The 17,411-nt window shown below is 48.8% G+C and overlaps 3 protein-coding genes across 3 annotated transcripts; 1 reads left to right on the top strand and 2 right to left on the bottom strand.

Moving 5' to 3' along the window:
• Positions 1-845: 845 nt before the first annotated feature.
• Positions 846-8,907, bottom strand: LOC139806731 (myo-inositol 2-dehydrogenase-like). The gene is made up of 9 exons (XM_071766754.1): positions 8,637-8,907; positions 8,003-8,533; positions 6,425-6,495; positions 6,077-6,185; positions 5,344-5,474; positions 4,980-5,087; positions 3,898-4,016; positions 3,069-3,225; positions 846-2,326 (listed from the first exon to the last, which is right to left on the bottom strand). Exons 1-9 carry the CDS (start codon positions 8,879-8,881, stop codon positions 2,178-2,180), a joined length of 1,620 nt encoding a protein of 539 aa, XP_071622855.1. The 5' UTR covers positions 8,882-8,907; the 3' UTR covers positions 846-2,177.
• Positions 8,908-8,981: 74 nt separating this feature from the next.
• CCDC27 (coiled-coil domain containing 27) lies at positions 8,982-11,633 on the top strand. The gene is made up of 6 exons (XM_071766755.1): positions 8,982-9,362; positions 9,870-10,000; positions 10,143-10,220; positions 10,503-10,715; positions 11,128-11,232; positions 11,348-11,633. Exons 1-6 carry the CDS (start codon positions 9,293-9,295, stop codon positions 11,468-11,470), a joined length of 720 nt encoding a protein of 239 aa, XP_071622856.1. The 5' UTR covers positions 8,982-9,292; the 3' UTR covers positions 11,471-11,633.
• A 222-nt stretch (positions 11,634-11,855) lies between these two features.
• LRRC47 (leucine rich repeat containing 47) lies at positions 11,856-17,102 on the bottom strand. The gene is made up of 7 exons (XM_071766753.1): positions 16,430-17,102; positions 15,898-16,344; positions 15,184-15,300; positions 14,102-14,217; positions 13,875-13,977; positions 13,482-13,571; positions 11,856-13,246 (listed from the first exon to the last, which is right to left on the bottom strand). Exons 1-7 carry the CDS (start codon positions 17,066-17,068, stop codon positions 13,007-13,009), a joined length of 1,752 nt encoding a protein of 583 aa, XP_071622854.1. The 5' UTR covers positions 17,069-17,102; the 3' UTR covers positions 11,856-13,006.
• Between the last annotated feature and the right edge of the window lie 309 nt (positions 17,103-17,411).

The raw sequence follows: 17,411 nt of genomic DNA, 5'->3' as shown, positions 1-17,411 counted from the left end.
GGGGGATGCTTCATCAACACCCTCAGCCTGGGGTGGCTCAAGGAGGGAACCAGTGCAGGAACCACACTGCCCAGCACCTTCCCACTCCTGCATCTCCTCCCCACACTGCAATGAGACCTCCAGGCTGGGGAAAAAGAGGCAGGAGACCCTTCCCAAAGACCTTCCCAAGGACCTGGACCTTGTAACCAAAAGCAGAAGAGCTCCAGAAGCTCCAGGGCTCACCTCTGAGATTCACCTTCTCCTCCAGGGTCTGTCCCAGCTCCACGGGAAGGTGATGGGGGAACTGAGTGAGATCCCTGCAGGTGCCATAACTCTCCCTCCCACTGTGACACTGATGAGGAATCCAGCTCCCCTGGCACTGCTGAAATGTGAACCAGTGTCCCCAGAGAAGGATAATTAAAGCACTTTAATGCTTCACAGGTTTTGGAACAATCATTCAAATTTTCAATGTTAACTGAGGCTTCTTCTGGCAGTATTACCTGATACACTCCAGCCACAGTATGAATGGTATTTTTGGTAATGTTATCTTTGGAAAATGTGTTATTTTTATAGCTGTGGTTTCTTTCTTTCTTTTTTTTTTTTTTTTTTTTTTTTTTTTTTTTTTTTTTTTTGTAAGACAATAAAAGCACACGTGGAAACTACAAGACCTGGCAACTAAATTCTTCCTTATATTGTACAGAAGGCATCCTTGAAGGGCTTGAAGTTGCTTTGCCCTGAAACCCCACAATGGAAAGAAACCTCCTTTTAAATATTGCTATAGTGGTCGTATTCAATGAGGCAAAATTATACTTCTTTGCAGGTATCTCTTTTTTTTTTTCTTTCCAATGAATGACTAGAAAATAATCAAATTGATAGCAATCTTTATCATTAAGACACAGCTTTTCTGAGTTTGAGAAATCAAACTGTTAAAAAGTTTCCACAATAGAATTGCCTTTACTTATAAATGTCACTTCTATTTCTAGTTTTAATAATATAAATTGCATGTGTAGGAACTGGAACTTGATTGAACTGAAGAATCTGGCAAGAAGTGTCATTTATAAACTAACACTCTCTGCAAGAACGTTATTTTAATACAATAAAAAAAAAAAAAAAAAAGCTTTCAAAAGATCTTGAAAGCAGGCATGGGAGAAATAGACAATAGTAAAATCTATAATCTGCAATGAGCTCAGCATGAGAATATAAAGGTACAAAGAACCTGGTTTAAAAGCAGACTCGCCTGGTGTGGAAGGCACTATCTTTTTTTGTGGGGTATATTCCAGATCTGCTGGACTGTAAAAAAAATACCTCAAAAATACATAATCAGACACCCTTCATCCACTCAGGAATGTGATTATTGGTTTTGTTTTGCTACTGAAATGTTCATGTACAACATCTGCATTGAAGTCAGGGAAACAGCAGCTGCTGCAGGGAACCCAGACAGCACCCAGTCTGTCACCAACCCCAGCAGCTGCCCGGCCCCATAACAGCTTATCCCTGCTTTCCAGACTCACCAGCTGCTTTCCAAAAACCCCTGGAATAATGCACTGCTGGTACTGAAAATTACAAGTGTGTTGCTCCTCTGGAACAGCCTCAATTCATGGCCTTACAACCAAATCCCTTCAGTGGTACCCGGATGGTTGGGACAACTCCCTCCCCACTTGTTCATTTTTTTCCCCCCCAGCAAATCCAATCAGAACTTTTTCTCAAAAAGGTTTAGGAAACCCAAGCAATAAATAGGAGGTTCTGAGGTGAGTTCAGAACAGAAATCACATTCCTGCATACACTGAAGGGAAATGGGTAGGGAGCAGAGGGATGCTCCTCGGGGTTTTTGGAGCATTAGGTCATCTCTCTTGTGATGTTTCCAGGAAAGTCACCTGCTTGCACTGTTCCCATCAGGCTGGTGGTAGTCTACACCATCCCGTGGCCTGAGGAGCACTGGTGCTCCCCCAGGAAAACCACAGAGCTCTCCAGGAGGGAAAAACCACCTGGATGAAACTGCCCAGAACTTCTGGAGGGCTCTGGCAGAGGAAACCCCCGTAGCCTCGCTCCTGAGCACTCCTGGTTCAAAAGTGCCTCCATCTCCTGGGGGCAACATCAAAACCACAAGTCTTACTTTGAAGGTTACAGTGGAGACACCCCCAGGTGGGCAGAGCTCCCCGTGGCACAGCTTGAGGTCATCCTGCACCTCAGGAAATGTTTCACATGATCTCAGTCTTGATCACAGAGGAATCCATCGCTTCGTTCCGCAGGTCAACAGCAGACCCGTTCCTCCAGGACTGCTCAGCAGCTGCAGCCACCTGAATTGTCCAGAGAAACTGCTCTTTGGTTATCACAGGGGACTCCTTGCCTGCAGGGACAGGAACAAAGTGCTGGATGAAACCTCTATAACCACCTCCTCTGCCTTTCAGCACATCACTGCCCACCGTGACCAGGCCGGGGGCCTCAGATTTAAAAAAAATCAAGATTCAGCCCCTTCTCCTTCCTGTCCCTTGACTAAAATCCTGTACTTTTGTCATTGTAGCCAGTAGAATAGAAAATTTTTCTCCTTTGGGCAGCCAGGGCTCTGGATGAGGGTCTCCTTGTCTGCTTTCTTCACGAGTAATAATTTTCCCTCCCCGTTTTCATTTCTTCTCAGAACAGTTTCAGATCAACACTCCCTCCCTCACCCATTTCACTGACCTGAAAGTGAGAAAAGCAGCACAACCCCCAACAAAGCTGAGCTGTTCATTTTCATTTACTGAAACCAGGTTAGCTGTTTGCACATTCACCCACCAGCTCCTTCAGGGGCAGTTTTATTGCTCCACACAGGTTTTTCCCAAGCTGCACACACTCAACACGTGCCCACTGAGAACCCTGGTGCCTGTCCCAGCCCCTCAGACCCCATGTTTGCTCAGGGGGAGCCACCTGCACCACACTGGATTAAACTCAACCCTGATAAATCCCACTCCTAGTTTTCACATCTCCTTATTTCTTTACTGGGGCTTCAGGCACGAAGAGCAGGTCGCAATTGGAACAGCTCCCGGGGGAAGTTTTTGCTGAAAACAAATGGAAAGCAACAGCACCAGCCACTGCCCCAAGCTTGGTTTTACCTTTCAGGGTTCTCAGGAAGTGTCGGAAGAGCTCCCTGTGTGCATCCCTGAAGCGATCAGCCTGGGTCTGGGAGTACAAGGAGACTGAAGTTCCATGCTCTGTGATTCCCAGTGGATTCTGATTATCGACCCGCAACGTTCCTTGGGAGCCCTGAACCTGCAGGGAGGCAGTGAAGGGGAAAGACAAGAATGTTTTTAAACTTATGCTTTTCATCTTAAACACCTGGCTAGTCTGTAGAAGGCCTGGTTTGTACAACCAAGGAAAAAAAGGTAGCTTCTAAAATCAGGATCTACCCCTTTTGTCTGGATCAGACACAACAGACAATATGTGCTGTAATACAGCAGCTTCTGCTTATGGGATCCCTCCACTTTTTTGTTTTCCATGTGATCAAAGCTTCTCTTTTAAATATTCAACAAACTTTTCAACAAATACAACTCCCCAGATCCAGCCCACGCATCTGTTACAATTCATGACTTTTAAGAATTTATAATTTGCTCCAAGTTAACACTTTCCTTCTCCTTTAATATGCTTAATTGTTGGCTTGCTACACACCTAGAAACACCCTGGCAAGACAACAAGTGAACTGTGTGACAACATTTCAGCCTCAGGAGGGCTGACACCAACTCCTGCTCCTGCAGGCAGCTTGTAACCCCCACACAACACAGGTCAGCAGAGGCAAAATTGGGGTGGGAAAAGAGAAAGTGGGTTGTAGATTCAACAAGCAGAAACAAGCCCGAGGTACAGAGGAGTTTTGTGAGATGCTTGCAGGCACAAGAGGTCACCACGACAAGGGGACAGGTGGTGCTGGGCTGGGAAGGGAGAACACACCTGGAGTCTCTGCTCACAGCTCTTAGTGCAGTGCTGGCTGATGTCCAAAGTCACAATTGCTCCACTGGGGAATTTCATGCTGACAGCTACAGAGTCTGCATCCTTCAGGCAGGCCATATCTGAGTGACAAAAAAAGGCAGCTGCTCACACCAGGAACAGCAAACCAGCAAGTATGACGACTGCAAAGTGCTCTTCTTCCTCTAAGAGGTGCCACTGGCACCACCAAACCTCCAAGCAGGACCAGCAAAACACTTTCTGCATTTCTGATGGAGAACAAGGAGCTCTGCAGACAGCTGCAGCCCCAGGGCCTGCCTCCACCTTCCCAGCCAGGGGCTCTCCCTACAGAAATCTGCCACTTCTTCCAACCACATTTGCCTTTGCAGTTTATTACCTCCAAGGTCAGGCAACTTCCAGCTCGTGGGAGATGGTACAAAACCCTTCCCTGGGGTGTTTTGTTTGCTGCATGTCAACACTTCACCATGGGTTAGAGCATTGCAGGCTGTGCCTCCTAACAACAGCCAGTCCAGGTTGGCAGCAATTACCTTAATTAAAACTTTGCATTTCCATTTTAAAAAGGGTATCTTCCAGTTTTAGGGTTACTTTAAATTATTCTGGTAACCCAGAACATGCCCGTGAGCTTGACACCAACCAGAGTAAGTTCACATCTTTAACTGTGCTGAGAGCAAGAGGAAAGCACCAGAGAAATGGGAGAAAGCAAAGAACTGGAAAAGGCTGTGCTGGTGTTCTTGTAAGCAGAAGGTTTTGCTGATTATTTTCTGCACTCTGGTTTTCCAACAGCAAACTTGATAGCCCTCTATCACCCCACAGAGCAGCATTCAGTGATGCCTCAACAGAAACCACTTCACATCAGCAGAGAATTGATAAAATTCAGGAATCATCCCAAAATACCCTGCCTACACCTTCATGAGAAACCTGCCTTCTATTTCACTAGACTTTTTTTTCCAACTGTTCTCTGATGGAACAATTACATCATGCCTATGGTGCTCTCGTATGTTTTTTCTCCCCAGTTTTAGCACTGAAGACCAGAGGTACACACTAAACTATAAAAAATAAATTCTTACCTGCACAGAATGCATGGCCCAGTGAAAATATTGTATCTGGTGCACTCTCTCCCAGCAACAAACTGACAATATCTATCTCGTGCACGGCAGCATTATAAAAAATTCCACCTAGAAAAAGCAATATTGGGCATTAAGGTCTCCACAGTCCATGTAGACTTCTGAACTGCACTGAGATCAATATAGAAAACCCCCCACGCTGACAAAAGCAGCATTAAAAGCAAACAGAAAAGTGCAATTTTCCTGGTAAGGAAAATGCTTCTCAAAAGAAAACCCATGCTACACAAACACAGGGGACTTCCCACCACCACACGAGACATTTCCAGCCTTTTGAGAACAAACTTTTGAGAAGAGAGCTGCTGAGGACCTGATGTTTTGAGGAAGCTCAGAGGGGAGGCTGGGTAGATGCTGCTGATGGCAGATATCCTGTGGATCCTCCCCAGGGCCTGGCTGTCACGGACCTTCTTGTACAGGAACTGCAGGGCTGGGTCAAAACGCCTGCAAAGAGAAACAAGGGATGTGGCACAGCCTTTGGGAGAAGAGGAGGTCACCCAGGTGCTTGCTGCCACCACTGCAGTGCATGGACATAAAACCAAATCAGAGCTCTGCCTGACCCAGCACGTGCACGAAAAACCACGAGCAAAAAAAAAAAACATCCTAAAACCATCCTAAAACCACAGACCAAGAAACCACCTCAGAGAATGGCACAGCACCACCACAATATTTCCTTCTCTGAAGCTCCTACCAGCTGCAGTTGTTTGCAAAACCTCAAGAGGACTGAGGAAATGTGGACCCCAACTGCCTTTGCCCATTTTAAAAAACAAAGATGGAACTTTCACACCTTGAAAGCTTTGTTTGGGTTCCATTAGCATCCATTAGAGAGAACTTTTATTTGAGAACTTTTATTAATGACAGGGAGATTTTATCTCCATAAGCATAAAGAATCAATCCAGTCCAATTAACTCCCAGATGAACAAAGTTAACAAGCAACAGTGAAAAGCTAAGTTTGTTCAGGGACAAATTTGGGAAAGCCTGGAATTGATGTTGCTTCCAGACATGTGCTTATCACGTATAAATCGGGAAAAAAATGCTGGTCTTACTTGTAGAATCCACACACCAGGGGTCTTCCACATCTGTCAGCTTCATCAAAACAAGCTTCTGCCATCTGCCTGTCAAAACTGGGCAGCCTCTCACAAAACACACCTTTCCCTGTGCAAAAAGGCAGAGAACACAGCACCACAGGCAGGATAAACAGAACGTTTTAATCTTGCGAGAACGCGTCCATCATTCCACTCTAGGAAACATCAGTGAAACATTACTGCACTAATTTATCCTTAATTACACAACCAGATAGCCTGAACAACTCAAGGGACACTGCTGAAACAAGAAGCATTCACATTTAATGAGCTGAGCAAGCCTCAAGGTGTGAGCCTTGAGGCCTCTCTTACCTGCTCGCAAAGCTTCTATCACAACCTCAGAGGCATCTTCAGGGGGCAAACAAACAATGGCTCCAGAGACTCTGAAGAAGTCAAGAGAAAGGTCTTTGTGAGGGCAGCTTTTTCACCAGAATGAATAATGTGCTAAAGCTTGTTGCAGTTAGGGTTATTTTCACAGTGGCTGCTTTAAACTTTGAGGAAGGGTTTAAAAAAAAAAAAAAAAAGACAGAACCCCCCCCCCAATGTTCTGGATTAGTACCTGCTTGCAAGGGTGATGTATGGGATGACATATAGAGGTCTGGGATGACATATAGAGGTTTGGGATGACATATAGAGGTTTGGGATGACATACAGAGGTTTGGGATGACATACAGAGGTAAGGGATGACATATAGAGGTTTGGGGTGACATACAGAGGTATGGGATGACATATAGAGGTTTGGGATGACATATAGAGGTTTGGGATGACATATAGAGGTAAGGGATGACATATAGAGGTTTGGGATGACATATAGAGGTTTGGGATGACATACAGAGGTAAGGGATGACATATAGAGGTAAGGGATGACATATAGAGGTTTGGGATGACATACAGAGGTTTGAGATGACATACAGAGGTATGGGATGACATATAGAGGTCTGGGATGACATATAGAGGTTTGGGATGACATACAGAGGTTTGGGATGACATACAGAGGTAAGGGATGACATATAGAGGTTTGGGATGACATACAGAGGTTTGGGATGACATATAGAGGTTTGGGATGACATACAGAGGTTTGGGATGACATATAGAGGTTTGGGATGACATACAGAGGTTTGGGATGACATACAGAGGTTACAGTGACAAGTGGCATGATGGAATTACATTGCTTTTCCTGCACCTTGAAGAAGAAAGGCTTCCAAAGGTGTGCTCTGAACACAAGTTAAAGCCTGCAGGGTACCACATACACTGAAACTGAAAGTATGTGGTACAGCTGCTGCAGAAGCCATCAGTATATCTGAGCTTACTACCAGTATTTAGTTTCTAACACCAAATCCATCTTTCTGAGAAGCTGTGCCTTTCACTTTTGCAGTTATATTTAAAATACCAATGTTAGAACAAACTGTAACCACATCACTAGATGTTACTTCCTCAGTTCAACTGTAAAGCAAAACATCACAATCTTTCCTATTTACAGCAATCCTTGCTGATTTCAGACAGCTACAAAAGAGCCACCAAACTCAGACAGCTAATTTGTGGCAGAAAACCTGCTATGCAGAAGGGCAGCCTGCTGTTTATTGCTCTATGGCAACGGAGGCCAATAAGGACCCTTTTATACCTCTTAACAAAACTGCCTGCAACTAAACTCCTCTGAGTTTGCACCGATTCTGGGCACAGGAGTCAAACCAAGCCCTTCAGGGATTTCTGATGAAGTGGTACATAAGGCTTATCCTGCAGCAGCCCTTCCATCCCACTCTGCTCCCACAGACAAGGTCTGGGGTTGCTATGGCACAGTGGCAATTTCCAGCGAGGGGAAGCAAGCCCCACACCCAGAAGAAGAACCGACCCTGGAAGAACCGAGCAGAGGAGTTAAGTGATGGGCAGTACCTCTGATCGCCGAGTGCCACATCGGCGTCCTGCTGCCTCAGCACCCTGGTGCCAGCCAGGAACTCAGCCCCGAAGGCGCGTTCCACCTCCTCCAGCTCATCCTCCACGACGTAGAGCAAGCTGCAGCCGTGTTCCTCCATCAGGCTTTGAAACAAGGCTTTGTGAGCCAACCCTGCGCCGAAGAGGGCGAGCCCGACCCCGCTGCCCTGCTGCCCGGCGGGCACGGAGCTGTCGGAGGCCTCGGTGACGGCCCCGCTCGGGCTGCGCCGTTTCGGGGGTGCGGGCGCGATCCTGGTGTGGAGGGTGGGAAGAGCCGGGGGGCAACTGGTGGAGGGAGCGGGGTCTTCCCTGGGAGCGGCCCCGCTGGCGGCGAGGGGGAAGAGGGGAAAGAGAGGCTTGTGGCAGGAGGGCGGCGAGGGGACCATGCCGTAGGTGGTGCTGGTACCGGCCAGGATGATGGAGGGCTGGGAGAGCAGGGAGGGCGCGTCGAGCTGCAGGGGCAAGCCGGGACCGACGTCTGGACCTGCAGAGCTGGGCGAGACAAGAGGAGGGATTAGGCGGGGAGGGACGGAAAGGGAGAGGAGGGGGGGTTTAACCCGATGGAAGGGAAGAAGCCCCTTGGCCGGGCACTCACAGGAGGAGCGGGGCCCGCAGGCCGTGCTGGCGGAGCAGGCGGCGGTTGCGGTAGTGCCGGCCGGAGGAGAGGTGCTCCAGGATGCGGTCGCGGCGGACCCGCATGGGCAGCTGGCAGGAGGTGCAGTACAGCGTCTCCACCACCGCCGCCTCCCCGGCCCCGCCGCGCTCCAGCAGGTGCCGTTTCACCGACAGCTCCGAGAATTCGGCCGCGTAATCGTGAAGCGTCTTCTTCTTCCGCCCCATGGCGGCGGCCCCGACCCCCCCCCCCCCTCACCAACCCCCCCCTCCAACCTCCCCCGGGTCCCGGTCGCTCCGGAAGCGGAAGGTTCGGACCCGCCGCCGTTGCCTGGCAGCGAGCGGGAGGCGGAGCGGCCCCTGCCCCGAGGGAACCCCCGGTCCCCATCCGTCCGACACCCAGTGCTCCGTGCCCTGGCGGCGCCGGGAGAGGGGACAAATCGCCTTCCCAGGCACCAGGGAGGTGACCGCCGGCTGAGCTCCGGCTTCTGCACCCACCTCTCTGCACGGGAGTCCTCTCACTCCTCTCCAGGACGTGGATCCAGGTCAGGTGAAGCTGCCCCCCCCGGTGAAGCTGTCACCGACACGGACGCTCGTGGGGTCTTGAAGCTGTAGGTGCGTGTGGCAAAGCTCACCGAGATGCAGAGTGCCGAGCAAGAGCTCAGCGAGGAACTGCAGAAAGCAAAGGATGACTACAGCATAGCCACAGGTACCCGGGAAGGAATCACTGTCTTCTCCTGGCTACTGACTTCCATCTTCTTGTGATTCTGCTCCTTTTACCTAGAAAAAATTCTAGGTTAGGTCCTGGTAAGCACAAAGCCTCCTGCTTTCAAGTGCTGCTTACAGAGAGGCTGAAATGCTGCTTGTTTTGAAGCCACTCTCCCCTTACCAGTACCTGAAAAAACCCAGCAGAGAAAGCTCCAAGTGGTATTCTGGGGCATGCAGGAGATTTTCAGCACGCTGGCAAACCTCTGCTTGTGCTACCAACATTCAGAGTTCTCAGAGTAGCTCCTGCCTCACCCAGTGAAGTTAGGCTCACTAACACATCCCAGCAAAGCACTACAAACTGCATTACCAACTGGTGTTGCTGTGGCTGTAGCATCAGCTTCACCCACACAGATGGTTGCAACACAGCTGACCTGAAAAAAGGAGCCATGAAGGGTTTTTTTTTTGCAGGGATTCAGTTTGCTTAACAGCAGGTACTCCAACCTTACAGGTACCATCTCTTCTTTGCAAAGACAACTGGAGATCCAAGAATCCCAGCTTCGGAAAATCAAATCTGAAAAGGAAATGCTCCAGAAGCAGATCAGAAAGAGAGAACATCAGCTACAAGCCATGTCTGCCAAGGTACCACCCTGAGACCACGGTGGCCACTGCTTTTAGGAGAGCTGGCAGCTGGGAATTTGGGCTTCTTGCAGCAGTCCCTTCTCTCATAGCCAGGAGGGGCATTTGTGAACTGCAAAGCTGAGGTCTCTTTTCTCTTTTTAAGTTTTGCAGCCTGAGAGATGAACGGAAACACGACGAAATGATAGCGACGATGGGGAAGGAGAACTACAGTCTTCAGCAGGTAGTTTTTGCCAAAGCTGCTACAGAGGATTCTCACCTTAGCTGCTTAGTTGTGTTTGTTTTAGCCTTGGAGGAGTGCGCCTCATTATAAAAGCCCTACTCAATCCAGTAGTTCTAGAGAAAGCACCAAGTGTAATGAGAGTTACCAGCACTGGCAAGGTTGTTAGCCTGTAGGTTCTGCCCAGGAAATACAAGAAGCATTTGGACCAGAGAGTGGGAAGCTGCTGCCAAGCCTGCTCACTTTCTTCCTCACAGTAACAGCTTCATTTATGCATCTCCTCAGGTTGTTGCAGAACAAGAATCTAAACTGGCTGAGCAGAACGAGCTGATCACCAAGTTACAGGAGACAGTCAGCCAGCTACGGACAGAGGTTCTGACCAGCCGGTACCACATCCGCAAGCAGCAGGAGGCCCAAGAAGCAATCCAGAGCCAAGTTGAGGCACTGAAGCACAAGGAGCTGCAAACTAGAGTGGTACTGGAAGGCATGGCCAGCAAGGTAGGCAGAGCCTCCTTCCCTACAGGCTCCCACCTCCCTCCTGGGAGACACCTCAACTTCACCTGCATGTGGATAAAGTCTGACAGCACAGTCATAGAATCATAGAATGGGCTGGGTTGGAAGGGACCTCAGAGCTCATCAAGTCCAACCCTTGATCCACTCCCCCCGTGGTTCCCAGCCCATGGCACTGAGTGCCACATCCAGGCTCTTTTGAAATATCTCCAGGGATGGAGAATCCACCCCTTCCCTGGGCAGCCCATTCCAATGGCTGATCACCCTCTCCAGAAAGAAATTCTTTCTCATGTCCAACCTAAACCTCCCCTGGCACAACTTAAGACCAAGCCTCTAGTCTGTCAATCTAAACCAGTGCTGAAGACTCAACACACCTGTTTCTTTCCTCTTTTATCACAAGTTTGAAAGATACCGAAGCAAAATAATCCAGGCTACGTTCAGTGCAGCAGGCAGCAAACCTCCCCAGGCAGAGCTCACAGATGAGGAGGTGCTGGAGGCAATGCAGGTATGTGGCTCTTTTTCCAGCAGCCAGCAAGGGGCTGATGAGGTAACAACACGTGCTGCAGTTCTGCTTTCCACCTCATGCTTTCCCACTCCTTTTACACCCCCCTAATTTTCAGAAAATAATCAATGAACGGATGGAGTTCTATCAGATGCTGAAGCAGAACAACATCAAGGTCCCACCACTCTACAATGACACGGCTGCCAGTGCCAAGGGGAGGAAACAGAGTCATGTAGGATAGCACCTATCAGTGCCCAAAAAGCAGCTCCAACAGCCAAGTCAGCACCTCACCAACTTCAGGCTCCCATTTTCTTGGTCTTCAGATAGTGACTTACTAACAGTGAAACTCGTTTACTAACAAATTAAACTCATTTATCTAAAATAAAGTTCTCTGAGAATATTTACTCCCATTTTTTCCACTGACTCAGAGCACAATTCATTGTAAATCAGTCATCTGTAGAACAGAAGCTCAGCACTAAGGGCTCCTTGGTTACAAGTAGCTAGGAAGTCTTAAAGTTACCTTTTTTTTTTTTTTTTTTTGCAGTACACAATAGCTGCTTCAGCACATTAGTCTATTTACATGACTGGAAAACTCACCAATGCCAAAACAAGTCACAGTAATGTCTGATGGCAACAGAGGTTTTATTTTTCCATTCAGTGTGCAGGTCCCAACACATGGACGTATTTGACACAGTACCTGGGAGTTCAGTTAGAGTTCTGTATCATTTTTAACCAAAAAAAAAGGTGGATCTGTAGGTCACCCTAGCTTATGAAGAGGTTTGCATTAACACAGGTAGTAGCCCCAGTGTGTAAGTCACCCACAGACTGCAAAAATCAGAGCCATGCAAACTACCTGTGTTTTGGAAGATGTCCCTGACACTCTTCATCTGGGAGGGTGGCAGAAAGCTCCAGAAAGATCACTCTGAGCAAGAGTGATTGTGTTCTGGGGAGACAGGGAGCTTTGGTAGTGTCAATGAAAGGCAGCAATAGCCCTCTGAACAGAACCAAACTGCTTGAGCAAGAATAAATTCTGTGCTCCATCAAGAGTAACTCAACAGGCACACCACAAGCTCACTACAGGTGGTAATTCCACAAGGATGGATGAAGGCTGTAAAATACACTGGGACACACAAGCCCCTGCAGTCACAATTTTCACTTAAAAAAAGGAAGCTGTGTTAATGTCTGAACACAGAAACCATCACTTTAAAACTCACTCAAGTTCTGACAGCTATTAAAGTTTCCAAATTTTTCCAGATATAAAAATAAAATGGTGCAGAATGAGATGTGAGCAAAGTAGTTTTGCATTCTGTCTTCTGCCACTGGTGCACAGAACTTGACTTTGTTTCAGTGCTGTCACCTACTGGATTTCTCAGTTTAGCTGCCAAAAAAAATAATCCAGCTGAAACAGACCAGGAAGAAATAGTGATCTTGCAGAAAACATGACTGCACTCACTTTGTAAACACTAAGACATCACAATGATTATTTGCTCTACACATTAATGTGCTCTGACTTCCAAACTCTGCCCTTAAGTGCATGTTTGAAGATGCTGTTATCTCTGCCCAGTCAGAATACAGATGACTTTCTATTAAGGCTGAAAGAATGCAACACTCCTTGCTGTAGCTTGATCAAACTTTTAGGTACCCAGGCAGGATGCACTGCATCTTTTCTTTAAAAAAAAGAAAACAACAAAAAACTAACCAGCTCACTGTGCACAGATTGCATTGTTGGACATGGGAAAAAAGGAAAGTGGAGTAAATTTCTTAGCTTTGGTAGCTGCTAACGTATTACAGTCAGAAGAGAGGAGACTGTTGTCAGGTCAGTTTTTGAAGGATAAAGTACTTTCAAGTTTCCATCTGTGTCCACCACTCGAACCTGCTCCACCACCAAGGGAAGATTCACTGGATGCTCATTTTGGCTGGGGTTCAAATTCACTGGTCCATGAAGAGCATCTGACTCATTATCTGAGCCTGAGACCTCCTTATTATCCAAGGTAACTCTGTTCAGTTCTGCAATTTTCTGTTAAAGGCAAAAAACCACAGAGAACAGAAGATTAATTCTCTTGGAAAGCAGACCATAAATTTCCAGTTGTGGTAACAGAACATTATTTATCCTGGTAAGTGTGGGAGAGGGAATAAAAATGCTACTGAAATAAAAATCAACTTCTGTATTCTTCTAAATACACGTGAGCAATTAGATATTTAACTGAGAACCACACCAAGAACTGACAGGATTATTTTACTCAACTGCTTACCAGAATTAGTGTGTCCATGACATCTTTGCATATCTGTAAACTGGTGTCACTTGTCACCTCCAGAAATAGATCACGGGTCTCTTTTCTGATCTGTAAGAATTTCACAGGAAAAGCCAGACACTTGGCAAAACTTCAAGACACAAACTGAGTGAAAGGCTTTCATTCAGCTCAGCCAAAGGACTGCCCTTCTCTAGTCAATTAAAACAACATATTCCTGCCTTTTGATGAAGCCACCTCTGACAGTCAAGCAGAGAGGATTCAGGCTTTGAAAATTTACATTTGGAACAGCACCACAAGTTTCAAAACTGTGGGTATCTTTGAATTTGGAGTTAAATACCTCTCAGTAGGAAGAAACACTAAATCTGACTAATATCATTCCACTAAGAAGGATACCTTTGTTTTCTCACTGTTGGTTATTGGCGGGAAGGAAATCACAGTGCCTTCAGCATCCACAAGACATGGGTAGTTATCTTTGCCATCCAGTAACTGGAGATACCTGCCCAGAAAGCCAAAGAAAGAAAAAATGAGCAAGTGAAACAGCAGCTGCACACAACGGCTGAAAAGAGTGAGAGAAGCAAGTTAGTTTTGCCAAGAAACCCACAAAAGATCAGTGCACTGACTTGTGGAGCCCTGACACATTCTGACGCTTCTTCTGTTTCCTCTGCTCCTCAGCTTCTGAGTGCAGCTGTCGGAGAAGATCCTTTGCCTTGATCTCCTTCCTACCCAAGGGTGTTATCTGCACCATACAAGAAAACAAACATTTAAGATTAACCCAAACCCTGGGATTGTTAAAGTTCTCCTGTAAACAAGCCAGCAATCAAAACCATCCTTCTGTACACCATTGGTCCTGACAAGTTATTCAGTGTGGAAACACACTTTTTATTTAACACAAATCATCATACTGAGATTAAAACTTTATGTCCTTTTGCCCCTGTACTCAGCACTGGTGAGGCCACACCTCGAGTCCTGTGTCCAGTTCTGGGCCCCTCAGCTCAGGAAGGAGATTGAGGTGCTGGAGCAGGTCCAAAGGAGGCAACTGGGCTGGTGAAGGGACTCGAGCACAGATCCTATGAGGAAGGGCTGAGGGAGCTGGGGGTGTTGAGGCTGGAGAAGAGGAGGCTCAGGGGAGACCTCATCACTCTCTACAACTCCCTGAAAGGAGGTTGGAGCCAGGGGGGGGCTGGGCTCTGCTCCCAGGCAACTCTCAGCAAGACAAGAGGGCACAAGAGGTCTCAAGTTGTGCCAGGGGAGGTTTAGGTTGGATATTGGGAAGAATTTCTTTATGGAGAGGGTGATCAGACATTGGAATGGGCTGCCCAGGGAAGGGGTGGATTCTCCATCCCTGGAGATATTTCAAAAGAGCCTGGATGTGGCACTCAGTGCCATGAGCTGGGAACTGCAGCAGGACTGGATCAAGGGTTGGCCTTGATGATCTCTGAGGTCCCTTCCAACCCAGCCAATTCTATGATTCTATGAAATGCACTCTTAATTGGTCCTGGAATAATACTACATAGCTCTGTGAGGCTTGTTCAAGCAGGCATTCTTATAGCAGGCTAGCAAGAAAAGCTTCTAAATTAAAGTTTCTGGAATTCATTTTCAAGGATCTAAAGGGCAGAGGAAAAAATGCTTTCCGTTTAACATGGTTCCAGAAAAAAACAAAAAAGGAAAAAAAGTGGAGGCCAACTGATTCCACCAGCCCTACCTTCAGTTCATCAGGAGGCTGAACAGTGTAGATCAGAGGACTTTTGATCAGCTGCAAGTCGTGAGTGGCAATTGTGGCTGCTGTCCGCTTCTCACAAATGTCTTCATGCAGTTTAGTCTGCAACAAAAAGAACACCATCAAAATATGTCACAAACATCAACACGATTTATTCCTTCTGGGGCTCAGTATTCTTATGGATTTAAAGTTTGTAGCATTATCAGCTAGTTGAGTAATGCTTTGAAAGTAAAATGAGCCCCACTTGTGAAATAATTTTATCTGAATGACAAGCCAGAAGAAAAACACAGCAAAGTACAGCACGTGACATGTTTCTGAAATGGGAAAGAGTTTTAAATGAAGAAAAACCCTGAGGAGAAGCTAACACCTGCCACCTAATGGGCAGATGAGGAGTACACCAGGGGAAAGCTCGTGGTTATGATACCTTGGTTGGAAGGTTGGGTGTGCAAGAGAATTTTGGTGCTGATTGGGAAACCTGGAGCCAAACCAGGGTACTTCTGACAGACACAGGTTTGCTACTGCCTCTCAGCAGGTCCCAGAGCAGTAACAAGCTGTTGTTACAGAAGTAACAATGGATACCATCCCGTGGAAATAGCTATTACATTCCTCAGAATAATCAGTTTTGCTTATTATGGACTGCCTGTCCAACTGCTACTAACATTCCTGTCCCAAACGAGGACCACAGGCTGCAGCAGTTACCTGTGTGGACAGGAACCTCTTCAGAGAGTTTCCTGGCTGTAAATTCACTCCCTTCAGCACGCAGCACACGATGAAGGGCCGCACATCCTTGACACCCTGGCTCACTTTGACCACCAAGGGTGCCGGGTTCTCAGAGATGTGCAGAACTTTCACCAGCAGCTTGCTCGCCTCTTCCAGCTCGTCCTGCTCCCCGTCCCCACCGTCCTTCTTCTGCTGCTTCTCCCTCTTCTTCTTCCTCGCCTCCTCTCTGCTGCTCTCAGCCTTCCCCTTCCCGCGGCCCCCAGCCCGCAGGTACTCCAGGATGGCTTTTGTCTGGCACCCGTTCACCATCTTCTCCAGCCTCTTGTCCTTCAGCTGGTTGCCTCTGAAGTTGGCCTCCTTCAGCCGGGGGCAGTCGGCCAGTGCCGCGGGCAGCTCCTTCAGGTGGTTGTTGGCCACGTCCAGGCTCTGGAAGAGACAGAGATAAGAGATAAGAGACAGAGCTGGAGACAGAGAAAGGGTAGAGGGTGGTGATGGAGGGGGCTGCTCCCACCTTGAGCGCCGGCAGGAAGGCGATGTCAGCCCCCAGCTCCTCCACCTCGTTGTCGGCCGCTTCCAGACGGCTGAGGAGCGGGAAGGGCCCCCCGGGACCGGCGCCGTGGGGCAGCAGCCGGCCGGGCAGTACCCGCAGCCGGTTCCCGGAGAGCAGCAGCGCCTGGAGCTGCGGGGCGGCGCGGGCCAAGCCCGGTCCCAGCTCCCGCAGCCGGTTGCCGCTGAGGTTGAGGCTGCGCAGCTGCGGGAAGGCCGGGGCTGAGGCCGGAGCTGCCGCCGGCTCCTCCGCCCCCCCCAGCTCGGCGGGCAGCCCCTCCAGGCCGTTCCCGGAGAGGTCGAGGAGGCGGAGGGCCGGCAGCGGCCCGCCCAGCCCCGCACCCAGCCCGGCGGGGCCCAGCGCGTTTCCCCGCAGCACCAGCGTGTGTAGGGCGGGCAGGGCGGCGGCCACCCCCGGGCCGAGCTCCCGCAGCTCCGGGCACCCGCTCAGCTCCAGCGACTGCAGCAGCGGCAGCGCCAGCAGAGCCGGCGGCAGCCGCCCCCCCTCCGCCGCCACCCGCTCCGCTACCGCAGCTCCGGGCAGGCTCAGCTCCCGCCGCCGCTCCCGGCCCGCAGCATCCAGCTCCGGCCAGGCCGCCGCCATCGCGCCGCGATCCCCGCCCCCGGCTGCCGAGGGACCGCCCCGACCCGGCTCCCGGCACCGCCCCGACCCGGCCCGGCTCCCGGCACCGCCCCGGCACCGCTCCCGGCACCGCTCCCGGCACCGCCCCGCCCCGGCACCGCTCCCGGCACCGCCCCGGCAGGGAGGGCTCCCGGGACCGCCTCTAAATGCAGCGGTACCAGGCTCTTGCTAAACAATTTTATTAAAATCGTGCTATCAAAAATAAATGGCGTGTTTAACATAAGCGATTTTCTTTCTTTTTTTTTTTTTTTTTTTTTTTTTTTTTAATATATTTTTTATTTTTTTAATTTTTTTATTTCCGCTT

This window comes from Heliangelus exortis, chromosome 23 (genome assembly GCF_036169615.1).
Source record: "Heliangelus exortis chromosome 23, bHelExo1.hap1, whole genome shotgun sequence".
Classification (NCBI taxonomy): Eukaryota; Metazoa; Chordata; class Aves; order Apodiformes; family Trochilidae; genus Heliangelus; species Heliangelus exortis.
The sequence above is the reverse complement of the archived record's forward strand: the minus strand, read 5'-3'. Positions and strand labels throughout refer to the sequence as shown.